This window comes from Procambarus clarkii, chromosome 6 (assembly GCF_040958095.1).
Source record: "Procambarus clarkii isolate CNS0578487 chromosome 6, FALCON_Pclarkii_2.0, whole genome shotgun sequence".
Lineage (NCBI taxonomy): Eukaryota > Metazoa > Arthropoda > Malacostraca > Decapoda > Cambaridae > Procambarus > Procambarus clarkii.
Window position 1 is genome coordinate 32,327,738 of NC_091155.1, and position 27,149 is coordinate 32,354,886.

Sequence of the window (27,149 nt, forward strand, 5' to 3'; positions counted from 1 at the left end):
TCATTCTGAAAATCCAAGGGTTTTCAAAAAATATAATGTGCAGAAAAGCCAAATGTGTGTGATGTGGAAGGCTAATAATGAGGCATGGGTGACTAGGCTATTTTTTACGAAGTGGGTAAATGTGGTGGTTTGCCCTGCCATACAAAAATATCTGCAGGAGAAAAGTTTGCCACTCAAGGCCCTGCTTCTCCTCGACAATGCTCCTGCTCATCCTCCAGGCTTGGAAGATGCATTGTTGGATAAATTTAAGCTTGTCATAATAAAGTTCCTTCCTCCTAACACCACTCCTCTAATTCAGCCTATGGACCAGAAAATCATTGCCAATTTTAAGAAACTTTATGAAAGGGCACTTTTCTGAAAATGTTTTGAAGTGACTGAAGCCACAAAACTCACCCTCAAAGAGTTCTGGAAACACCATTTTAATATTTGTAGTGCTTTAAAACTCGTTGACAAAGCCTGGCAAGAAGCGACTCAAAAAATCCTGAGGCCAGATTCACAAATCAGTTACGCAAGCACTTATGAACCTGCACATCTTTTCTCAATCTTTGGCAGCTTTGTTTACAAATATTAAACAGTTAATGAGCTGTTTAATGTGGAGGCGTTGGTGGAGGAACACAGCAAAGAACTCCAAGCCCTTCAAAAGAAGCAGCAACAAGAGGCAACTGAGAATATTTCCTCAGGGAAGGAGGAGGCAGTAGAGAATGTCCATTCCTCAACAATTAGGAAGTGGTGTAGGCTGTAGGAAGAAATGCAAACTTTTGTTAAAATGACTCATCCAGAGAAAGCTGTAGTAGGCTGTTGCATTAACCTTTTCAATGACAATATGATGCCTCACTACAGACAAGTGATGCAAAGAGGCAATCTTCAATGGAACGATTTCTAGTGAGAAAATCAAGCAGTGAGCCAGAAGCAGGTCCTAGTGGTATGCAGGCAAAACATGCTAGAGAGCACACCACAGAGAAGTCCTCACTGCCTGATGTTATAATGGAAGGAGACTTCCCTTCCAAACAGTAACATCTTTTCTCCTCCCCCTTCCTCCTCACCATCTTCCATATTCTAACAGGAGTCATCAGTAAAGGTAAGTAATAACTTGTACATACTTTTGTAGTGAAGATTTGGGTGAATTAGGTATAAAATTTACTTTGAAGTTAATTTTTGGGGGAGTCAGGAACGGATTAATTCATTTCCCATTATTTCTCATGTGGAAATTCGCTTCGGTTTATGAACCGTCTCCAGGAATGGATTAAATTCGTAAACTGAGGTACCCCTGTATATCCCACAAGGCCCAGCAAGAATAAAGTCTCACTCAAAATGCAATGGCCAAAATTAGGTGATGTACAAGTCAACCCACCAACTGGATCACAAGAGATGGGAATGTGTACCATTTATCCTTTGATTTTACTAGATATTTATGAACAAACAATTTGTGGAACAATCTATCTAGAATATATCTTTTTTCATTACTATGATAACTAACTTAACCAAGATTTATGTGCAAGAAACTACAAAGATTATTGAGCAAACAATTTTTATATATATAAAAAAACTGAAGCAGTTTATATTTTTACTGTAGATAATATATAAATTTACATTAAGTTTACATTAGATATTGCACCTTGCTAACCATTATACAATACCTTAAACTGGTGAAGATTTGATATCATATGTCACTTGTTTCCAAATTTAAAATTTTTTCTACCTATTTACATACAGTATCTATATTCTCATAACCTTGTTGTATAATAAATTAGTGTAAATTCAATTCAATAAAGCAATGGTAAAGCAAAGTAACCTGTACACAAACATTGGCAAATGTTACTTATTACATTCATATGAAGGATCCCTGCAGGTTGGACACAGTAATGTCTAGCACAGTTATATAAAAATATTGCCTCGTTGTCTGCAGAATAATTGGACTTGTGTATCAATCATCAAAGGTAGCACATGGAAAAGTCATTTTAAAAAATAAGATGAAGAAAATCTAGAAAGCACCTTCCCAAGCAGAATCAGTCAGCTGCTTCATAAGACAAGATTCTCTGCCCTTCGATAGAATCAAGCTGCAGTTTAACCCCTAAACTACACTGGACTATATGGCCTTCAACACCCACAGGAGCAAAAAAAAAAAAAAAAAAAAAAAATATTTTGTCTTATAAAAGTTCCCATTTGTGTTCCCTGATCACAGGAAAAATAATAAAAAATCATAGGAGGTATATTTTGGCCGCAATAGGGCGGGAAAGTCTGGCAAAAAACCAACGTTGAATGTAATGAAACAACATTTTCTAGGCGAGACCCGGAGGCTCCCCGGAGCAATACCGGGCTGATGTGTATATATTACACTGTGGCAACAGTCAATCAAAGGAGTTCTAGGCCTACCGGGGACCAGAGCCAGAACCTGGCCCCCTCAAGAGAGGCATGAGGAGCAATGGCCTAAAGACACCCTCATGTAACTGGAAGCAGTCTTTTGTCTGCCATCTACCAGGTCAGGCACCCAGAAAGGTGGGAATTCCAAAACAAACTACTGCTCATCAAAAAAAAATTGCAAACTGAAAGCCACACAAGCAACAGAACTCCCCAATCAAAACCAAAGAAACAAGTATGACATCACCACAAATGCCGCACATCCGTCTGTGCGGCCTCCCCCCCCCCTCCCAGGATGGAAATGGGAGGTCCCAGACCTCCACGCATGCAACTCTCCTCAGTTCAGAGGCCGAGTATCAAAAATGCCGACCAGAGGGGAGAGGAATGCCGGGGAGCCTCCGGGTCACACCCAGAAAATGGAGTTTCATTACATTCAATGCTGGTTTTCTGTGGAGAGCCCCTTCGGCCAGAGCTACCAAACCAAAGATAAAGAAAAAGAGAGACTTACCCGGGAGGCGGTCGTCACTCGCTCCTAAACTCGAAGTCGAGACAATTGGCTGCAACCTGCGACCCAAGGCTACACACGCCCGAAAAGTGCCAGGAACATTAACGAGATACAGTGCAGCCAGGACCCTGTTCGACCTCCAAAAGCTCCGTGCCTGAATGTCAGCCCAAGACATATTCCCAAAAACAGCAGCCAAAGCCATGAACTTACGAACGTCGTGGGCACAGGGATAGACCGCAGGCTGGCTGGACCGAATAATTTTGCGGACGACCTGGGAGACCGGTGCCCTGGAACAAGGAAGAAGGGAAAGTGGGTCAACCCAAAGCACGTCCCCAGCTACCAAGGCCGTGAGGCGCAGGTAACAGCGAAAAGCCATCATAGATATAAATTAGCTAAAGAAAAGAGCCTTAGAAAAACAGTCCTGAACCGAGTGGGCCACCACAATCCGAGGAGAAGAGAGAAAAAGAGAGCCCCCGGTCCAACGGCCAGGACAGCTCAGGTGGTGCATGAGCAGGCCAGAGGTGAAACAACGCCTGAGAAAGCTTGCAGAACAGAGCAGAAGTGACATCCACCCCGAATGCAAGCTGCAGTGGCTCTGCCAGCGCCGCACGATATGAGGTGACAATATTTGGCATAAGATGACGGTCCTGAAACAACAGAGAGAGAAAGGACAAAACAACCCGATCAGAAATCGAAGACAGCCTACGGAGAGCCAAAGAATGCTGAAAGGACCGCCAGGAAATTTCATACTGTCGTCTAAACGAAACTAGTAGGTGGGACACCATCAACGAAGCCACCTGATCATCATACAAGTCAAAACACCCGCCTCAAAAAGATTAGACGCGAAGAGTGGAGGAAAAGACCGAACCAGCCACGTACCGGACCGGACCGATCTGCTCAAAGAGGCGGAGCTGCAGGAAGACCCTCGGGTTCGGACACTGAGCAAAAAGTGCCCGGTTCGGGGACCGTGGGCCGTGGACCGGCCCTTGGTGGGCCTAACCAAGGAGCCAACATGACTACTCTCCCCTGGTAAGTCTTTAAACAAGCCAGGATCCGGAGCAACAACCGGACCGGTGGGAAGAGGTACAGGTAACTCCACCTCGACCAGTCCAGCCGAAAGGCATCGATCCCGACGGCCTCGCAGTCTGGGAAGGGCGCCACAAACTGGGAGATGCCTCGATCACGCCGATGCAAAGAGGCCCACCTCTGGGTGCCCGTACGTCCGGCAGAGCCAACAGGACGAGTCGGCGTTGACCGTCCATTCCGTGGAAAGGGGAATGAAGGTTTGACACCCCCTGAACATGAACCGCCAGGACAGCCAAACCCCGAGAACTCAGCAGACATGTCACCCGAAACGACCAGCCCCAAAGAACCAAGGACCGCATTGAACCCCCGCGGTTCAGGCAATGAACCACCGGGGAGCAGTCTGAATGGAGTCGGATCGTTGCTCCTCAAGCGACACAAATCCTCTGAAGTGAATGCCACATCACTGCAAACTCCCGCACTGTGCTGTGAGCTTGACGGAAGGACGGATCCCACTGACCTTGGCCGGCCTGGTGAGCACTTGTCACAAAACCCCAGCCGAGAGACGAGGCATCTGTGAACACTTCGGGCGAGGGCTAGGCGAGGCGCCATGGCACAGAGCCCCGAAAAACCCGCAGAGGAAGCCGGCGACGCAACAGCCGACGCAAGGCTCTCGGGATCCGAACCCATCGATTGCGAGAGTGATGGAAGAGATGACCCCAAAGAAACCAGAACATCCACCGCAGTCAGATCAAACCCAATGAGTAGACCAGCACAGATCCTCCAGTTCACCAAGAACCCGAACCTGGAGAGCTGGTAAAGAACCAAATCCCTGGCGAGCAGACACTCTGACTGGCTGGGAGCCCACACCAGCCAGTTGTCGAGGTAAGCCAGACCCCGAACCCCTAACAGACACAAACAGGTCACCACGACCGGATAAAGCGTGTGTGAACACTCGATGTGCCAGATTCAAGCTGAATGGAAGGCAACGAATGCGGTAAGCTTGTTGTCCTGAGCCAGTCCCAGAACCCCGGATGAATTGGGACATGCCAATACGTATCCTGGATGTCCAGAGACACCATCCAGGCATCCGGCTTCAAAAGCAGCCAGACCTGAGACAGTAGTCATCTGAAAGGAGGGGCAAAAGACGCAGGGATTTAGACGAGACAAGTCCAGTATGAACTGCAGATCCACACAGTGCCGTTTCAGAACTGAAAACAGGCGGGAAACCCACCTGAGGGACGTTGTCGTTTCGACCACACCCAAGCGAACCCACTCCCGGATGACCTGACAGAGCAAAGGAGAAGAGGCCTGCCCTGCCAACCCTGATATCCCCGAAGGAGGAGGAGAGACCCAATGACACCGCAGGCAGGAGGAAACGACCCGAAATGCCCATGAATCGTGGGACTAGGCGAGAGCAAACAGCGCAAGCCTCCCTATCACCCCGTCAACGGGGCGACCCGCAAAAGGGCCAACGTTCCCTATGAGTCTGACCAACGCTCAGAGCGATCACTGCGCCAATCAGATGCCGATGGCTCCAGAGGTGCCGGCCCCGAATCTGGCACTACTGGCTTACGACGACCGAAGGAATCCGAGACCTGGCACGACCCTTCCGGGCAGGACCACCACGGAGAACCAACAAGTCCGACATAGGCCGACAACTAGACGAATATACACTAGAATATGCATCTAGACTATATACAGCTTATATATAATTAGCTCCATGTTTTGTTCACAGTAACAAACCACTAAGTTGGTATAGCGAGTCAAAAAGCAACGAGGAGTGGCTGCCACACCAGCCAGCCACTCGCCACCACTCCCTCCCCCAACACCACCACACTCACCAACATCCTCCTGCCACCATACCGTTTTTTGCTTTTATTCACTATATACAGATGTAATATACAAGTAATCTACATGTTTTGTTCACCATAACTGTACAACTAAGCAGGTATGGTGAGTTCAGACCAACACAGGTGGCCACACACAGCTGATGCTCCCTCCCCTCCCCGGTTCAAGGCCAGACACACTAATATCCCTCCTCCAACTATACTGTTTGTGGTGTTATTACACTATATATACACACACGTTATATATATATGTATCTACATGTTCTGTTCACCATAACTGTGCAACTAAGCTAGTATAGTGCCCAAAGAGCATAGTGGCCATCCTCTCCATCCTCTACACAGCATGACAAGTCATGCAGATGACCCATTATCAAGTAGATTGAAAATCTACTTGATAATGGTCCTGGACAGACCAAAACATCATTGTCTCCTCATCTTCTGGTGTGTGATTTGTTATCGATGGGTACCTGGATTTTAATAAATTTGGCAGGTCGTATTCCAGGGAAAAATTAGAATTGAGGACCTACCTGAAACGCTATGAGTGCTAGTGGCTTTACAAGAATACAGTATAAGAACTCTTCTACAGTATATATATAAATAAAGAAATAAAAAAATCTGAAAACATCAGTTTGTCACCAAAAACACAGAGCTCTAAGTCTGATCAGGATGTGGCAAACATGGCTTTGTGGGACAACTTCAAAAAGCGAGCTTCCCAGGAAATGCTTGAGGCTGACATACCCTACCTGTCCAGCAGCCAGATGTGGGCCTTGGTACAACAAAGCACTGTAGTGACAATGGGTGTAGAACATACTGAAATACATTTCAATGCCATATGTCTCTCAGTGGTGAAGAAAATAGAACTGAGCAGAGGAAGCAATACACCCTAAGGAATACAGCAGTGTTGTCTCAGTTGGGTCAGTTGTCTACGAAGAAGTGAGGTCAAGCTCTTTATCATTAAAGGAAGAGTCATGGCAAGGTTGTGGGAACGACTGCCGGAGTTCTCACGGTTATCTTGAGATGATTTCGGGGCTTTTCAGTGTCCCCGCGGCCCGGTCCTCGACCAGGCCTCCACCCCTAGGAAGCAGCCCGTGACAGCTGACTAACACCCCAGGTACCTATTTTACTGCTAGGTAACAGGGGCATAGGGTGAAAGAAACTCTGCCCATTGTTTCTCGCCGGCGCCTGGGATCGAACCTAGGACCACAGGATCACAAGTCCCGCGTGCTGTCCGCTCGGCCGACCGGCTCCCTGGTCCAGCACCAGGTTAATTTACATGTTCCAGCTCTTCTTTTTTTGACTGGACAACACAAGTGTAGCTCTCATCCTGTTACTACACTTAGGTAATTACCCTGGATTTTTTTTTATATCGCCTGTCCTCAATGTGTTTACAAACAGCTTCGTATACTGTATTTACAAAATTACTGGCCAGTAAAAAAAAAATCACCTTTTTTTCTAGTTGATGAACCTGGAGCATATTTAACAGCTGATGAACAAATGCGAGCGAGCTCCTGCCATTTTCTGGTGGGCTAGCACCCACATCCTCCCAGCCAAGAAGTCTCCATCGCAGCCCTGAAAGTTGTCTGCAAATACATTACAAGACTATTACCAAGTCTAAAATGATTTTATTGATTGCATATTATACAGCCTATTGAAGTTTGATCCAATTTTGCTTAGAAATACATAATAGAACACATTTTATTTAATGTCCCTGGATACAATAAATTAAGATTATACAAAAACCATTGTCACTGAGTGTATGTGACATTAAATTTAGAAGTATATTGCTGTAATTTGTTTATATAGGTGGCACTCAGTCAACATAACTTCAAACAATGAGAATTAGTACCTTAGTGAAGTTATGAAAAAAAACAGCTTTGAATGTAATGAAACACCATTTTCTGGGCGAGCCCCGGAGGCTACCTGGAGTTATCGGGCTAATATGTGATACATTAAACTGGGGCATTAATCTATGGAGTTCAGCCTACCGGGGACCATGAGCCAGAACCTGGCGTCGTGCTCCCTTAGAGAGGTGTAGGGAGCAATGACCCTGGAAAACCCCTGTGGTTGGGGGGAGGGGGTATTCCTTATCTACCATCGGCCAGGGTTAAGCCCCCAGAAAGGTAAGCATAACAAAACAAACCTCACATGGAAAGAAAATTACAACTAAAAACCAAAAACAGAGGCAGAACTCTCTCCAATCCCCAGGAAACAAGCAAATGTCACACTCCACCACCTTGTTGCTCGTCCACTCAGCCCTCCCCTTCCCAAGAGGGAGAGGGGGGGGGGAGCCACGGACCTCTCTGCGCCGGCTACCTAGCACTCCAGTTCGGAAGCTAAGCATCAAACAAAGTAAAAACCACAGACCAGAGGGAGGGAAGGAGGGTTGCCAGGGAGCCTCCGGGGCTCACCCAGAAAATGGTGTTTCATTACATTCAACAATGGTTTTCTTTTGGGAGCCCCTACAGCTTCCTGGAGCTACATACCCAAAGATAAGGAAAAGTGGGACTTACCTGGGAAGCAACTGCCACACAAACTCTTCAACATGAAGTCAAGACAACTGGCCGCAACCTGCAACCCAAAGCAACACAGGAATGCCCAGGAGCAGGAACGTTAACTAAATAACAGGTGGCCATGACCCTGTTCGACCTACAAAATCCCTGCACCCAAATATCAGCCCAAGATATGTTGCCAAACATGGCAGCCTGTGTAGCAAACTTTCTAATGTCATGGGCACGAGGATAGACCATAGGCTGGCTAGACTTAAAAACCCTGTGGACGACCTGGAAGAACCGAGCCCTGAAACAGGGAACGAGGGGAAACCGGGTCAATCCAAAGCGCATCCCCAGCCATCGAGCTGAAGTGTGCGGATAACTGAGAAGAGCCGCAACTGGACACAACACATGATACACCCCCGGCCTGATCAACCAAGCATCAATGGCCCAAGGACCCCTCTAGAAAGCAGTTGTCTCGTTCTTCACCAGAAAAGAAGGAGAAGGCTGCAACCGAACAAACCGACCATCAGGACTGAAAGAGCAGAAGCCTAACCTGGTAGATGGCAGAAATAGAATGCTTCCATCCACATGCGGGTTTCTATAGGCCATTGCTCCTCGTGCCTCATTGAGGAGGCCAGGTTCTGGCTCATGATCCCCGGTAGGCTAGAACTCCAATCGAATTGACTGATGGCATAGTCTAATACATACACATCAGCCAGGTATAGCTCCGGGAAGCCAGAGGGGCTCTCCACAAAAAAATTATAATGCCTGGAGAGTAAATTTACAAGCAAGCAAATTGCCATGTGTAGTTTAATTAAAACAGTTATGTTTTGTTGCATTATGCCTAAATACCATACTCTGGCATCATGCTTTCAAAATAAGCTGATGCTTTACACACTTTCTAAATCAAATTCTTTAACTTGGCCCTTCTCAAGTGTTCTTTTCTTCATTATATCTTTTCATATTGCTGAAAAGTTGGAGAGCAGTTACCAATAATTTTAAGGGAGGTGTATTACTGAAGAGTAGAAACAAGGTACTGTATCTATAATTCATTGTATTTTTTCCCCTAAATACGGAAGTTCATTCTGTGTTAATTTGCTCAGCATAACGTTGTCCAAAAATGCATCTCTTAGACAAATAAGATCAAGGTCTTCTGTATACAGCATTCAACACAGCATGAACACATGCAGAGCATCAACAGCAGCAGCATGAACACAGGCAGAGCATCAAGAGTAGCAGCATGAACACACGCAGAGCATCAAGAATAGCAGCATGAACACAGGCAGAACATTAAGAATAGCAGCATGAACACAGGCAGAACATTAAGAATAGCAGCATGAACACAGGCAGAGCATCAAGAATAGCAGCATGAACACAGGCAGAGCATCAAGAGTAGCAGCATGAACACAGGCAGAACATTAAGAATAGCAGCATGAATACAGGCAGAACATTAAGAATAGCAGCATGAACACAGGCAGAGCATCAAGAATAGCAGCATGAACACAGGCAGAGCATCAAGAATAGCAGCATGAACACAGGAAGAGCATCAAGAGTAGCAGCATGAACACAGGCATTGCATCAAGAATAGCAGCATGAACACAGGCAGAGCATCAAGAGTAGCAGCATAAACACAGGCATTGCATCAAGAATAGCAGCATGAACACAGGCAGAGAATCAGAGAAGTAGCATGAACACAAAAAATCTATAAGTAGGCAACAACAGCTTACTCCCATTAATGGTCATATACAAGGCTGTGGAAAAATTTTCCATCAACCATAGTCAATAAATTTATATAAAAAAAATACAAAATTTAACCAAAACATAAACCTTAAATCAACTTACTTCAAAACTGTATTAACTTTTATATCACATTTCTTAGATTCCATTAAGCTTGCAGTCTGTAGCTGACTTGGCACACACTTGTCAGTTGTGGATATACTACTGGGATTCACTTCTGCTGGTGTGTGCTGAAATTGAACATGTCTCTCTGGATTCTTATCACAACCCAATTCTTCTATAAAGGGAGTGGTAGTAGCAAACTTGAATAAATGTGAACTAAATACATCATTACTCACTTGGTGAGGTATTATTTCCAGGTTATCATGATCTCCTTCATTATTACTGCCTGCCTGAGGTCTCTGAGAATCTTGCTGTATGTATCTCAAATTATCATTTGTTAGGTGCCCTTGACTACTGCTCGTACCAGGAATGGATGAAGCAGGATTGTAACACGAAGAACTTTTGTGATTTTGTACATAATATGGATCATGTGTTAATTGTACGTATGAACTATCAGATGTTGCAGCGTTTTGTGTCATGATCCCTACATTAGCCTTGTTTGATGATTTACAACCAAGGCTGGGTCCTGGATCTCTGTTGGGTGGCACAAAATATTTTGGATACTTCTGAGAAGCGAAGATGCTAGAAGAGGTACATGTTGCAGAATCGTGGCCAATTTCTTCATCCAAAGACTTCAGCAGATCATTTAATAAATGCCTGTCACTTAAAAGATTGCAGTTTTTCTGTAGTGCGAACCTAACATCATCAAGGGACAGGCTAGTTACAGTAAAGGGTTCTTCATGCTCGACAACAGGCACTGTAGAATAAGAAACACCAGGTATCATCTGCATGTTTGCATTATTTGCTTTTAGACTAGATGAATCTGTAGTGCTGACTGGAACTCTGTCATTGTGCATATAGTCTCGATACGTGTCCTTAACATTTGGTTTTCTGTCATCAATATCAGTTGATCTAGGAGGGGTTGAGGACCTAGAAGGTACACTAGCAGCAGCAGCTGTACCCCTCTCTCTAGTAAAATGCAAATCAGTTTTCATTTTACTTTGAGTACTTGAATCAAGCACTGTCTCTTCATTTTCAAGCTCTGAATCTGTGATGTCTGAGGTTATACTGATGTTTGCTAGCTTGTTTCCTGACGGAAGAGACATTACTCCACTGCTCTGTGACAAATCCAATTGCTGGCTGGCAGTTGATAAGAAATCTTCTCCATCGTGAGATTCAACATCCATCTTACAAATAATTTGTATCCCTCAACAAAATTCTTCAATCGTGTATACTTTTTATCTTGCTTTATTAAATTTTTTTCTGCGAGATAAATTTTATTGTACAAGTAGGTAGTGCAGGAATACAATTATTCAACTGCTGTTAGTTGAGATTCCTGCTTCTGGAGTTCACTGCTGCACCTGATAAATGAGAAATACATTACATTACGTATTTACATTTAAAAAAGAAAGTGCTGTACACTATGTGAGCAAGGTCAGTATTCAACTTAAAGCCTGATTTTTCCCCTTCATATACCTGTACTGTACTGTATAATTTTATTGCATATTATATTTTATTCATTAAAGTTTTAGTTTGTGTATACTGGCAGCAGGTTTCATTTAGACCCATTTCACTGAATATGACTCCATATTCATTGTTTGTTATTTTATTGTTTAGGGGTTCTATCCCTCTAATTTGTACTCTTACATCTTGGTTTAATTGGAAGAGGATTTCTTTGAATGTCATTTGTTCAAGGTTAATGAAAAGAATGAAAATTAAATAATATATTCTACTTATTATAATTTACACAATGTTTCAAATCTACACGGTTCATTCTCAAGTGAGGAATAGCCAAGACATGAGGAAACATCTCATTTATAACATTAGAAAGTCAGTTGCATTAAATTATATCAGGTGAATGGCAAAAGAAATAAGAGTAGAGGGAAAGTGAGGCAATATGCTAATAAACTTAAATTTGTAAACTTTATTGGCCCATCATCTCACTTTACCTCTACTCTTATGTCTTTTGCCATTCACCTGACAATTTGTATGTAACTGACTTCCCAGTGTTATAAATCAGATGTTTCTGCATGTCTTGTCACTCCTCACTTGAGAATGAACCTTGTAGGTTCGAAACGTTGTGCAAGTTATAATAAAGAGATTGTAGTTAGTTTTCGTCATTTTCGTCAACTCTGAACAAATACGGCATTCAAAGAAATCTTCTTCCAATTAAACCAAGATCTAAGAGCACAAGTTAGAGGGATAGAACCCATAAGAAATAAAACAATAAACACTGAATATGCAGTCATAGTCAGTAAATATATCTAAAGTTTTATTAAGACAATATTTCCCTTGTAGGGTAAGAAAATGGTTAAAAGCCACAACATTTACTCAATAGTAAATCAAAACAAAAATAAAATATGGATTCAGTAAAATATGGGCCCCTCTTTCTTTGAAAATGAGATTTTCAAGGCTTGGGCCTGGGAAACTTGCTAGATGTAGTAAAATCTCTTTGCAGATAGGTACTCTTGGTTGTTGCTCTTCACAGGTCGGGTTGAAATTATAATTTCACTCAGTAAAATCAGCTTATAGAACATGGAAAATATTAAGTATAAATGACTCTTAATATTTTGTAGTAATATTGGTAGTTTTCCTTCATATGACAGGTGTAAATTAATATTTCACTCAGTGAAGTCAGCCCATAGAGCATGGGAAATATTAGGGCATGAATGGTGATACTAAATATGGCTCCAATCACATTGTTTATGTTTTTTTTGTAGATGGACTCGACACTACAAGAACAGTTGGAGCCTTGGGAAAGCTATTGAAAATATTTAAACCAAATTCTATGATTTATTTTAATTTTCAGTTCGCAAGGTTTTTGTTCATCCAGGTATGATACTGCTACCTTTTTGAAAACGAATTTTGATGCTAGGGATGAGTAAAATGAGCTAGATGTAGTTACTTTTTTTTTGCAGATGTGTTCATTTGGTAGTTGTCTATTATATTACAGGTTGAAATTAAAATTTTGCCAAGTGAAATGCCCATAGGGCGTGGGAAATGCATCCTTGAGGCATCTCCGGTTGCAACGAATCCCTTACTGCAATGAATTGGGTTTGGTACCATATAGTTCACTAAATAGTTTGTACTGTACAGTGGAATCTTGCTACAGCACTAAAACTTAATTGGTTCCAGAAGGCCATTCGAGTACTGAATAATAATTTTTTTCCACAAGGAATAATGTAAATTGGATTAATCCATTCCAGGCCTAAAAAAAAAAAAATGTACAATAAACAAATTAGATAAATGCATGTGTATTCTCACTTTACCTGCACAAAGTTACCGATCCCTAAGGTGACCATATTTTCATTTTTTCCATACTGTAGGGACGAGTAAAATAAAATAACTGTATTGCTGATGTTGTATTGATTTGCTAATGAGGATATACATGTACAGTACTGAAACACCCGGCATAGCTGTTTGTACATGCAAAATTTATTACTAAAAATTATAGAGATATTTGGCACAACAGGAGCTAAGACTGTGGTATGAACTACTGTATGTTCGTGCCAGTAGAACATACAGTAGTTCATACAGATGTGGCATACAGTAGTTCATACAGATGAACTACTGTATGTAGTTCATATAGATGAACTACATACTGTACAATGACCAATATCTAGAGGCCAGCAGCAGATGCCCCCCCCCCCCCCATGTTCAGTGTCATATCCTAGGAACCAGTGAGTGTTACTATCCAATTTTTACATGCCATGTGCTGTAGTACAGTCTTACATTTCACTTTTAAATCAGTGGCATTCCCAGGTGATTTGGAGCTTATTATCCCATCCCAAGATTGACACTGTCATTTTTTTGTGGGATCTTTCCAGACATCATATTATACTTTAGTACAGTATTACCCTTTCTAGGTGTCTACCAATATCGGTCAAAACTATGGGGTTCCTATATCTACCTGAAAAAGACTACAAACCCATATTGAATATTTAATTTTAAAGTCATCATTTAGGCAATCAAAATATTTTCCTTGTGCACCAGGACATCAAAAATCTTGGTCACAATTTTTTTTAATAATATATTATCATATTAATGTACTGTACTGTATATAGTTGTGTAATGTATGGAGATGCTCTGGTATTTTTTTCTCTCCAAATAATGAAGAGAACATATTTTTTTTAAACTAGCAATGTCTCGAGACCAGTGACCATCTGGATACGGATAACATTCCCCTAGCCTGTTTAACTTTTATGCTCTTAAATAGTAAAATTACACTTTGTAATATTGTTTTGCACATTTTTGTACCAAACTATATTAAGTGCAATAATCCCAGGAAACAATTAAAGAATAGTACAAAAAAAATCTCTTATTTATCCTACAGATTGTGGATAAATTGTATACAGGTCCATAGGCGTGCCAATTGATTGATTGGATTTTGACACTGGGAACCACACTGGGTAAAGTCGCCAGTCCCAAAACACTAAATTATTTACTATCCTGGTTTATTAAAAATTTGCTATATTAATTTAATAATTATTAGACATTATTCTATATAATAACACTAGAATTGACTCTGTATATGCAAAACCCAGAGATATGCTGTAGTATTGTATTAACAAAAAGAAGTGGCACCCAAAAATTCCTAACAAAATCTCTGAATATCCTAGTGCCAAACTCCAGATGGCAAGGCATCACATCACCCATTTGTAAGGAAATTCACCAGCATTATCATTATATAACTTTCATCATTATATAATGATAATGATTTTCACTATCAATTGCCACTGTACGTACTACTGGAAAAAGAGTCTCGGTAGTGCAACCGGATTAGTTCTCCACTCACAATCGAGAATTCCTGGTTCGAATCCAGGGTGGGACAGGAATGGTTGGGCACATTTCCTATCACCTATTGCCTCTGTTCACCTAGCTGTAAACTTGTACCCAGGAGTTAAGTCAGCTTGTTGTAGGGTTGCATCCTGGGGAGGGTCAGTAATTTGAATAGCAGTCTCCGTGGTGTAGTGGTAAGACACTCGCCTGGCGTTCCGCGAGCACTATGTCATGGGATCGTATCCTGGCCGGGGAGGATTTACTGGGCGCAATTCCTTAACTGTAGCCTCTGTTTAACGCAACAGTAAAATGTGTACTTGGATGAAAAAACGATTCTTCACGGCAGGGGATCGTATTCCAAGGACCATAGGATTAAGGACTTGCCCGAAACGCTACGCGTACTAGTGGCTGTACAAGAATGTAACAACTCTTGTATATATCTCAAAAAAAAAAAAAAAAAAAAAAAAAAAAAATATGGTGGGGAAGGGGCCTCAATATATGCCCAACATATACTGCTTGCATAAACTGGCTGCATGTCCCCCAACACAATGAATTAATATTATAAGAACCATGTACTGAATCAAGTATATATTAATGTTAAAATATTTATAACAGGTGGTTCCTATACAATTCCTTATGGTATAGGTTTCAATATGATTTTGGACAATATTCGTCAAGTTACTGGTTTTGTTGATGTCAATGTCTGTAGGACAGTGGCCAACACTAAGTTAAGAAAGTGTTCTCTAGAATCATATGATTTTAATGTGGGTATGATTTTTTTTTATTTGAAAGTCACTAGGGTAATTTTTCAATCCACACTCATTTGCTTAAATTATTGTGCAAAACAAGAGAACCTGGATCTTTATTTAAGGATTGTCGGCATGTTTGATACGTGGTCATTGAGCACTTAAGAGATTACATTTCACATCAAACCACCACAAAAACCACGCTATAAAACAATAACGAGGGTCTATGAGCAAGTTTTAGATAAAGTTCTTCCCTTTTCCAACTCTAAAACCTATCATACAAACTCAACATACATTTGGTATACTAAACTACAAATTGTCATCCACACTTTCGTGGAAATAAACATTCCATTCACCTGGGCTTTATCGGTCTAGAACAGTGGATTGCATGGTTCGGAATTTTCCAGTTTGGCAGCAGGATGCTGCTTCTAGAAACTTTCCTTTTTAAGACTACTCATAGCCCAGTCGATAGAGCTTCTGCCTCACACACGTGGGGTCCACGGTTCGAGACACATACAGCCCAGATAAATGGAGTATACTAAGCTACTCAAACCTAGTCTTTAAATAACCAAACCTGACTTTTATCCAAATTTATAATTATTTCCTGTTGTATAGGACTCAAAGCCTATTCAGAGATTTCTCAAGCTCCCCTAGGCACATACTGGCCTAACCCAGGATACAACCCACAATTGCCTATATCTTATTTTACTGCTAGGTGAATAGAGGCATCAGGTGAAACGAAACGTGTCCCTACTCTAATCAGAAATTGGGGGGTCAGGAAGGTAACCTAACCTACCCACTATGACCTAACCTCATGTCACAGTAACCTGGACAATGAAAACAACATAGGCTAAGACAGTATGACTATACAATACAAAATAGTCATCTCCAGTATAGTACAGCACAATACATAAAGCCACATACACAGGTACACGCTCAACAGCCATGGAAAAGTTTCAATCTTGGTTACAATAGTGAACGAAACCTGAAACCTATAGCCCGAAACCCCACAATGTACCCATAGCCCATAGTGTACCATAGCCCGAAACACTATGCGTATTAGTAGCTTTAGGTATTGTATGTACTATCTATAAATCCATCTTTATGTTTGCAAATTATCTATGTATGTACTTTTCCTGAATAAAAAATTTGAATTCAAATAATTTACCTAAGGCAAGACAACTAGCATAGAAGGATGACGATGAGAGGCACAGCAGGCTAACACCTCACTGTACAGGCACCACACTGTACAGTACTGAGGCACCACACTGCACAGTACCGAGGCACCACACTGTACAATACTGAGGCACAACACTGTACAGTACCGAGGCACAACACTGTACAGTACTGAGGCACAACACTACAGTACAGAGGCACAACACTGCACAGTACCGAGGCACAACACTGCACAGTACCGAGGCACAACACTGCACAGTACCGAGGCACAACGCTGCACAGTAGTCACAACACTGCACAGTACAGAGGCACAACACTGTACAGTACAGAGGCACAACACTGCACAGTACACTCACAACCCTGCACAGTACCGAGGCACAACACTGCACAGTACAGAAGCACAACACTGCACAGTACAGAGGCACAACACTGCACAGTACAGAGGCACAACACTGTACAGTACAGAGGCACAACACTGCACAGTACAGAGGCACAACACTGCACAGTACAGAGGCACAACACTGCACAGTACAGATGCACAACACTGCACAGTACAGAGGCACAACACTGTACAGTACAGAGGCACAACACTGCACAGTACAGAGGCACAACACTGCACAGTACCGAGGCACAACACTGCACAGTACCGAGGCACAACACTGTACAGTACAGAGGCACAACACTGCACAGTACACTCACAACACTGCACAGTACCGAGGCACAACACTGTACAGTACAGAGGCACAACACTGCACAGTACACTCACAACACTGCACAGTACCGAGGCACAACACTGCACAGTACCGAGGCACAACACTGTACAGTACACTCACAACACTGCACAGTACCGAGGCACAACACTCACTACAGTGACACCTGCGGCGTCAGTTTTCAAATTGAAATCAGTTTAATGAGGTATAAACACACACACATGAGAGATGAGTTGTATTGAACACCCTAGCTGTTCAATACAACGTGTTCATACACATCACAAACAATTTTAGAGGGGTAGAAATAGCCTAAGCTACTCTATCCCTTTGGGATGTATTTTTTTCCCCTTGTCTCAATAAACATACTTGAACTTGAATCACAAATAATGAACATATTACTGAACATTCTCAGTACACCGGTAGTTTTAAGCTGTGTTCCTCCTCCCCCTCCCCAATGTACACTTGTATATGCAATTAGAAACAAAGAGCCCGTTGTTTGAGTAAAAAACACGTAATAATGACTGTACAGTTGTTATTCTACTAACGTTTATAGCGCCAAAGTAACGAAAACACTGGCCACAGTAAGCGGTGTTCAGTTCGTTTGCTGTTTGAATTTTTAAATTTTGGCCGCATCCGATCCCTTGGTGGTGGTCGTCGCCACTCACTCAACATTTTAGATCAAAAACCTGCTCTAAGTTTATTGTGTGATCTTTCATATAGAATAAGTTAGCAGCACATAGACCTGTTTATACCTAAGTTTGGTAATAAAAAAAATAATAATTTTCGTTGGCAGCCCTTCCGGTTCATGCAAGCGATTTATTCGTTGACACTTTATAAGAACAAGGTAAAATTAGCAATAAATTTGAATATATTTCATATGAATTTATCTAAACTTTACTTAACGAGTCATAATTAACTGAAAATTTGACATTCTTTGGAACGTGATTTTTTTTTTATATTCATAATACACCTAGATACGTGTTGGGCTCCTAATCTACGCGATCATTTGCGCTTTACACAAAAAAACATAATAATTGTGGTCAATTTTCCTTTAGTCTCAAGATGTTGGCAGTGAATAAAGGTTGATTTTATGAGAGTACAGCAGGGAAATTCATGTACGCCGACACAAGTAGCATGATAATATATTATTGCCATGCTTCACTACTTAGCTCTTATGAAAATCGTTAAGTTATTATTTATAGTCAAAGTTAATTTATTGTTCTATCGAGGCAGGTATTTTCTCCCCTGATTCCATGTATGACTAACCATATTAGTTTCCAGTAATTGGAGACACTTATTTCGCGATTTGGCTTGGCGTTTCACCTTTCCGGGTACGCTGGGGCGCATTCGACCCGTCGTCGCCCCTAAATCAACAACTAACCATCCTGTGAGATTGGAATATTAAATTAAGTCATAGCTACTTTTTTTCTACACTGTAATCTTTCATCTAGAATAAGGTAGCAGCACATTGCCGTGTATACCAAAGCTTGTTAATAAAAAAAATAAAAATAGCATCCAAAGTTGGCAAGGCAGCAGTATGGCGGCTGGAGCGGGAGGTTTGAACCTGGAGCCACGCCCAACCCTCATCACACTTTCATCGTATATTCATCTTAACACAAATTCTATAAAACTTCAATATAAGTAATTATCAAAGTATCAAGCCGGAAACACTGCTAGAGTCAATACCTTCGATAATGTACTTTACTTTCAAATAGCACATTGAATTTAGATACAATATTTTATTGAAATTATAATTTTGTTGGGCTTCATTTTCATTTTTACGACTTTCAGGTTTATTGACCTATTAGGAATCATACTTTTGGCATATCAGTTTAGTAGTATTTATAGCACTGCAGTTTGTTAATCATTCATGTCTTAGTATTACAACCATTGTGCATAGATGTGTAAAGGGATTAATAATACATAAATATAGAAAAACACATTTAATAAAACATTCTCATATACAAGAGATCTCCTGCCCTTACCAAGGGCTTTTCAGGTACAAGTTATCTTAATATACTATACATTACTCCAACGGAGTTATAATTATAAAATTCACCTTAAGATGACAATACACTATAGTCTACAGCACACGATCTACTTTTTGGGAGTCTTCTTGGCAGTTTTCTTTGCAACGGGCTTCTTTGCAGTCTTCTTAGGCGTAGACTTAGCGACCTTCTTAGCTGCTGGTTTCTTGGCGGCCTTCTTGACTGCGGGCTTCTTTGCTGTAGTCTTCTTAACTGTGGCCTTCTTGGCTGCGGGTTTCTTGGCAGCAGGCTTCTTGGCTGCGGGCTTCTTGGGAGAAGCTTTCTTAGCTGCAGGCTTCTTGGCAGCGACCTTGGGCTTGGCATCAGTGTCGGGCTTGTTAATTCTGAACGAACCTGAAGCACCAGCACCCTTGACCTGCTTGAGGGCTCCAGAGGTAACACCACGCTTCAGGGCAAGCTTCAGGTGGGTAGTAGCGGCCTTCTCTTCAACCTTGTAGGTGGCGACGATATACTTCAGAATGGCTTGACGGGAGGAGCCGTTGCGTTCCTTCAGGGCACTGATGGCATTTGCAACCATCGAAGAGTACTTTGGATGAGCGGCAGTTTTCTTAACTCCCTTCTTGGAGGCCTTCTTTGCTGGGGCGGGTGAAGCTGCGGCGTCGGCCATTGCGTTAGATTGCGTGTTGATCAGGATACGGGTATGATGCACAGGTCGTGAAGCTAGAGAGGCGAGTGGCGCAAAAATTTTGATGTCCAGGGTATATGTGCGGATGCGGACGCAAAAGTAGCAGATCGGTTCTCGCGCCCGTTTTCGGTGAGTTTCAGGGGCTGCGCGCAGACATCTGTGTTTGTTATGATTACTCTAATAATACATTTACCGCCGTAATTTTAACTACACTTTGTTCCAGACTTGGTTATATGTAGAATGGTGATTGGCCTTTCGTTTTATGTTCGAAAAATGAATGTGCGATCTTGTCTGTTGGAATTATATGGCTATTTCTTAGGGCAGTTCCAGCCAAATACACTACATATCATTACTAAAAATTAAATATAATAGCTAATTCATCGTCAGAACATTATTTTTTAATTTTACATGAAAGATTAATAATTCTTCTTTACGCTGATATCAATGAAAATAGTGTTTAATTGAGTGTTCTGTACTATATAACGATTAAAGTGGACGGAACTAACACAAACTCCTGGCTCCTCGCCATGTCGACATCGCCCTCAGAGAGATGTAATAATTTGCTGTATTTTGCACTACACAGGACATATTGAGTATTATTATAGAGTATATGCACAGTATATGAATATCTATTCTTATGGTAAGAATAAAACAGCTCTTAAACTAAGATAACAACGGTTTTTCCTTCAAATAAGTCTTGTCCCTATGGCCAGCTAGTCTGAGTCAGAGCTGCGTACGACGGGAGAGCCATTAGCAATGTTGGGCTATGTTACTAAATAAAGTGTCCTTTATTTGAAATATTAGACAGTTTTTTCCTACTTAATATAAAGAAAGCTCTCAATTAGGGTCTCATGTGTAGTGTCAACATCTAAAATTACGGAGTAAGAGTGATATAGTGGTGTTTCTCCGTCTCCCTGTGCTAAGCCCAATTGAGGGAGGAGAACGGGCTGGAAAATTTTCACCTTTAGTTCTTTAGAATTTCTTCATAAAATAGCAATATTTCCTAGCTTTCATTACATCAGACGTTTTGAAAAAAAATTAATTGCATGGCTAATAATTCAGCTTTTGTTTCGATAATTTTACTGGAGTACTAGGGCCAACACACTGAAAGTCGTGACGAGGCTTATAGAAGCCAAGTTCCCATGGTACGGTGCATGAGGCCGGAGTGTAGATGGTATTCCTTGACCTGGATTAGAGAAATAGAGGTCATTGTTCCTATCATTCAGTCAGATATAGCAGCTTTGCTAACAAAATTATCACCATATAATAATATAAAGTGCGATATATACTGTAGGATTCTTAGAAATTATGGCCAATCAGTACGAGTAGAGTAAGTACTACCTTACATAGCCCGAGGTGAAATAGACACATAAATAGATATTTACATACGTATATTTAAATATTATATTATCGTCACATAAACATTTAGTAAAATTGATAGCTCATCGCACACAACAATGATACCATTAATTAAAAGCAGTGCCAATCGTGGGGCATAGTACTGACTGACAAGTGCCTATTCTCCATAAATTCTCCAGATAGTCTTACTTATCCCTCCTACTTTTACTCTTCGTTATGAAATAAAACAAATTATATATTTATTAAATTATAATATTTATTACTAAACAATAAACTAGTTAAAAGATCGTCTAAGGCTTAATTAGAAAGATAAAGATTTGCTGATGATTAGATTCATTTATTATACGCAGCGCTCAGAAATCGTAATCCAATGAGCCCGGGTTCAATTCCCAGCCCTTTGGGAAGGCACAAACATAAGAACAAAGGTAACTGCAGAAGGCATATTGGCTCATACGAGGCAGCTCCTATTTATAACCCCCCAATCTCACTCATATACATGTCCAACCCTCGCTTGAAACAATCGAGGGACCCCACTTCCACAACGTTACGCGGTAATTGGTTCCACAAAACAACCCTGTTACCGAACCAGTATTTACCCAAGTCTTTCCTAAATCTAAACTTATCCAATTTATACCCATTGTTTCGTGTTCTGTCTTGTGTTGATACTTTTAATACCCTATTCATATCCCCTTTGTTATGTCCATTCATCCACTTGTAAACTTCTATCATGTCACCCCAAACTCTTCGCCTTTCCAGAGAATGCAATTTAAGCTTTGTTAATCTTTCTTCATATGAATGATTTCTAATTTGGGGAATTAACTTAGTCATCCTACGTTGGACACGTTCAAGTGAATTTATATCCATTCTACAGTACGGCGACCAAAACTGAACTGCATAATCTAAATGGGGCCTAACCAGAGCAAGATATAGCTTAAGAACCACACCAGGTGTCTTGTTACTAACGCTTCGATTAATAAATCCCAGTGTCCTATTTGCCTTATTACGAACATTCATGCATTGATCCTTTTGGTTTAAGAACATAAGAACATAAGAACAAAGGTAACTGCAGAAGGCCAATTGCAAATTTGCAAATGTTGCTACTCAAACCTAAATCTAAATCATTTATATATATTATAAACAACAGAGGTCCCAGGACAGAGCCCTGAGGTACTCCACTTACAACATTATTCCACTCTGACTTAACCCCATTTATACTAACACTCTGTTTCCTTTGGAATAACCATGCCCTAATCCAACTTAATATAGCACCCCCAATACCATGAGCCTCTATTTTTTTAATCAGTCTTTCATGTGGTACTGTATCAAAAGCTTTGCTAAAGTCAAGGTACACAACATCACAATCCTTACCACTATCAACTGCCTCAACTATGCTGGAATAAAAAGATAGCAAATTTGTTAAACATGAACGGCCATTTGTAAAACCATGTTGCGACTCATTTATTAATTTATGTTTTTCACGATGAAGACGAATTGTATTTGCAATTATCGATTCAAGCAACTTTCCCACAATAGACATTAGGCTAATTGGCCGATAGTTTGACGAAAGTGATCTATCTCCTTTCTTAAAAATTGGTACCACATTAGCTACCTTCCGTGACTCTGGCACTCTACCTAACTCTATTGATTTATTAAATATGGTAGACAGTGGTTCGGAAAGCTCCTCTTTGCATTCTTTAAGCACACTGGCAAACACTACATCCGGCCCTGGGGATTTGTTTGGTTTTAGTATTACTATTTGTTTAATTACATCCTCCCTGGTAACTGCTAAACTAGTCAACCTATCCTCGTCCCCACCCACATATATTTGTTCGGCTGAAGGCATATTGTTAAGTCCCTCTTTAGTATATACAGATATAAAATATGTATTAAAAATACTACTCATCTCCTCGTCATTATCCGTTATTTGACCTTTCTCAGTTTTTAATGGACCTATCCTTTCCCTAGTCTTAGTTCGATATAACTGAAAAAAACCTTTAGGATTTGTCTTTGCTTGCTCTGCTATGCGAACTTCGTAGTTTCTTTTTGCTTTCCTTATCTCTTTTTTAACATTTCTAATCAGTTGTACGAATTGAAATTGAAATTAAAATAAGTTTATTGAGGTAAAATACACACAAAGGGATATTTCTGTTCTAAACTAACTTCCCATTCTTAATCCTTTTGTACCACGCTCTCTTTTTACCTATAAGGTTCTTCAGATCCTTTGTTATCCACTTTGGATCATTAGTATTCGATCTATTCAATTTATATGGTATACTACATTCCTGGGCTTCGCTTAGAATATTTTTAAATAGGTTATATTTTGAATCCACATCGAAATCCCCTTTTCCGTCACCTGTCGCTGGGTTCACGTCTAGCCCACACCCCATCCCCAAGACATTCCAATCTATTTGACCCAAAAAAATTCTTAGGCGATTGAAATCAGCTTTTCGAAAATCAGGCACTGTAACAGAATTTTCTCCTACAGATCTATTCCATTCTATGCTAAATCTGATTTCTTTATGATCACTGTTCCCTAGCTCACTCCCTATTTCGATGTCCTTAATTTGTGTCTCCCTGATAGTTAACACTAAATCTAAAATATTATTTCCCCGCGTTGGTTCCTTAATGTGTTGCTTAAGAAAGCAATCGTCAATTAATTCTAGAAAATCTTCTGCTTCATTATTCCCTGTTTTGTTCACCCAGTTTATTCCACTAAAATTAAAGTCACCCATGACATAAATACTGTTAGATCTAGATGCCCTAGATATTTCATCCCATAGATGCTTTGCTTCCATTCTGTCTAAATTTGGTGGCCTATATATAACTCCTATCTTGAGGTTATCTTGAGATGATTTCGGGGCTTTAGTGTCCCCGCGGCCCGGTCCTCGACAGGCCTCCACCCCCAGGAAGCAGCCCGTGACAGCTGACTAACACCCAGGTACCTATTTTACTGCTAGGTAACAGGGGCATAGGGTGAAAGAAACTCTGCCCAGTGTTTCTCTCCGGCGCCCGGGATCGAACCCGGGACCACAGGATCACAAGTCCAGCGTGCTGTCCGCTCGGCCGACCGGCTATTATAATATTATTATTATTATTTTTTTTTTTTGAGATATATACAAGAGTTGTTACATTCTTGTACAGCTCTAGTACGCGTAGCGTTTCGGGCAGGTCCCTGGAATACGATCCCCGCCGCGAAGAATCGTTGTTACAACCAAGTACACATTTTACTGTTGCGATAAACAGAGCCTACAGTTAAGGATTTGCGCCCAGTAAATCCTCCCCGGCCAGGATACGAACCCATGACAGCACTCGCGGAACGCCAGGCGAGTGTCTTACCACTACACCACGGAGACATTGTTTTTTTTCGTTTAATTCTATCCAAACAGTTTGTGTGTGTGGCTCAGTTTTGATTCCCTCTTTGAGACTACATTTCAAATTGTCCCTAACATATATGGCTACTCCCCCTCCTCGTCTAATATATCTACTAATATATCTATCTGTGTGAAATAGTTTAAATCCATTCATTTGATATTCAGCTAATAGTTCTCTATTTTCTACATTCATCCACGTTTCGGTAAGTGCAATAATATCTATTTTTTCTGCACAGACAAAAGCATTTAACTCGTTTATTTTGTTTCTTAGATTTCTATTGTTAGTGTAATATACCCTAAAGTGAATTGTTATTTTGAGGCCCTTCTCTTTTCCCTGATCATTTTGCCAATTAGTTTCTCCAACAAACATACTTTTATTATCTCCTTCCTCCCTATCAATTCCCATACCACTATCTACTAACAGTTTAAACCCAAACAAATGCCTCTAACTATTGGTTCCAACGAGTTCGCAACAGCAACAACCCCAGCCCTCGATAGATGCACCCCATCACGAGCATACATTTCATTTCTCCCATAGAAGTGTTTCCAGTTGTCTATGAAAGATATTGCATTTGATTTGCAATATCTTTCCAGCCGGCAATTGACACCAAGTGCCCTCGACAACCATTCATTCCCAACGCTCTTTCTTGGAAGAATGCCACATATGATCGGGATTCCTCCCTAGCTCCTAACTAATTCTATGGCTTTGCATTCACTGGAAAGGCGAAGAGTTAGTGGTGACATGATAGAGGTTTACAAGTGGATGAATGGACATAACAAAGGGGATATTAATAGGGTATTAAAAGTATCAACACAAGACAGAACATGAAACAATGGGAATAAATTGGGTAAGTTTAGATTTAGGAAAAACTTGGGTAAATACGGGTTCGGTAACAGGGTTGTTGATTTGCGAAACCAATTACCGCATAACGTTGTGGATGTGGGGTGCCTCGATTGTTTCACGTGGGTTAGACATGCGTGTGAGTGGGATTGGGTGGTTATAAATAGGAGCTGCCTCGTATGGGCCAATAGGCCTTCTGCAGTTACCTTGTTCTTATGTTAAATTTCTTTATCAGTTCCTCACTCCTAACTCGTCCAACATCATTACCCCCTGCATTAATACAAATAATGGGTTTGCTCCCATTTCCCGTTATAATATCTTTCATGTTGTCAACAATATCTCCAATTCCAGCTCCCAGATAGCAAACCCTTAACCTGTTGCCCCTATCTCTGGCACAAAACGTCCTGTCTAAATACATCACCTGGGAATCTCCCACAACCAAAATTCGTTTAGGTACCTCCTTAACTTTCTGAGCACTTTGAGGGGCCTGTGCTTCGTTGCTCTTCGTTGATTTCCGTTTCGAGTGAACTGCAGGCTCACCACAGCACTCGTCTTCCAACACGGCAAATGAATTTGATGTCTTTAGGGCGTCTGTAGGCAGCCTTGTGAAGGTCTTCTTAAGATCCCTGTCCTTAACGACCTTCCAAGACGAGGTCTTGTTAATATTGGTCTCCTTCGTTTCTTCCCGATGTTTCAGCTGTCGTACCTCCTCTCGGAGGGAATCCATCTCTGCTCTCAGAGTTCCAGCTAGATTCATCAATTCCTTCACTAATCCTTCCATTATTGCAATAATAATGTTACTACAATCGGAGCTCCAGCTAACACAACCTCTCACTGTATATATCTCAAAAAAATTACAATGGTAAAGGTGTATGGCATAGGTACATATTTTGGGGAATTGGGTAGCACTAGATACAGTGCGAGTTTCAAGCCTAGTCACCTAGCAGTAAATAGGTACGGAGTTAGCTGCTAAGGGATGCTTCCTGGGGATGTTTTTTTTTAGAATGAGGGAATTATCAGGAGAAAGCGCGATGCCGATTGATTGACTGATGAAGATTAAGTCACCCAAGAGGTGGCACGGGCATGAATAGCCCGTAATGCGCGAAGCCATTACGACTACTGCAATCAATTAGCAATTGAAAGGGGACAGGATAAGAATTTGGGATAGGACGGGGGAAAGGAATGGTGTCGAACCACAGGGACGGTCGGGGATTAAATTCCGACCTGCTTGAAGCCAGACCGTTGCTCTACCGTCCAGCCCAAGTGGTTTCATTGATTGATAAATATTAAGCACACACAAGAGGTGGCACGGGCTGCCAGATTGCGCTACAAGTAGCGAATTGGGCTACTTTTGAAAGCCCTCCGCGCTCCCAATTTTTTTATTTTGCTACTTGCGACTTTTTGGGCAAATTCAAAAGCAATTTGGG

At 41.3% G+C, this 27,149-nt stretch overlaps 2 protein-coding genes across 5 annotated transcripts in view; both read right to left on the reverse strand.

Annotated features, from left to right (window-relative positions):
* Positions 1–18,150, reverse strand: part of LOC123753955 (uncharacterized) — a 59,947-nt gene extending 41,797 nt beyond the window's left edge. For 3 of the 4 annotated variants that reach the window (XM_045735972.2, XM_069308029.1, XM_069308018.1), the window contains exons 1-3: positions 18,024–18,150; positions 10,071–11,428; positions 7,181–7,316 (exon numbers count right to left, since the gene is read on the reverse strand). In XM_045735972.2, coding sequence (XP_045591928.2) covers positions 7,181–7,316; positions 10,071–11,254 — 1,320 coding nt within the window. In that variant the 5' untranslated portion in view covers positions 11,255–11,428; positions 18,024–18,150. Of the gene's footprint in view, positions 1–7,180; positions 7,317–10,070; positions 11,429–16,760; positions 17,631–18,023 lie in introns of those variants that run through there. The other variant, XM_069308012.1, reaches the window with a different exon arrangement.
* Positions 18,151–19,408: 1,258 nt separating this feature from the next.
* Positions 19,409–20,210, reverse strand: LOC123753954 (histone H1-delta). Its single transcript, XM_045735969.2, has one exon. It carries the CDS (start codon positions 20,131–20,133, stop codon positions 19,576–19,578), a length of 558 nt encoding a protein of 185 aa, XP_045591925.1. The 5' UTR covers positions 20,134–20,210; the 3' UTR covers positions 19,409–19,575.
* Between the last annotated feature and the right edge of the window lie 6,939 nt (positions 20,211–27,149).

Coding starts and splice junctions, on each gene's coding strand:
- LOC123753954 (XM_045735969.2), bottom strand. CDS start 20,133: ATGGCCGACGCCGCAGCTTCACCCGCCCCAGCAAAGAAGGCCTCCAAG.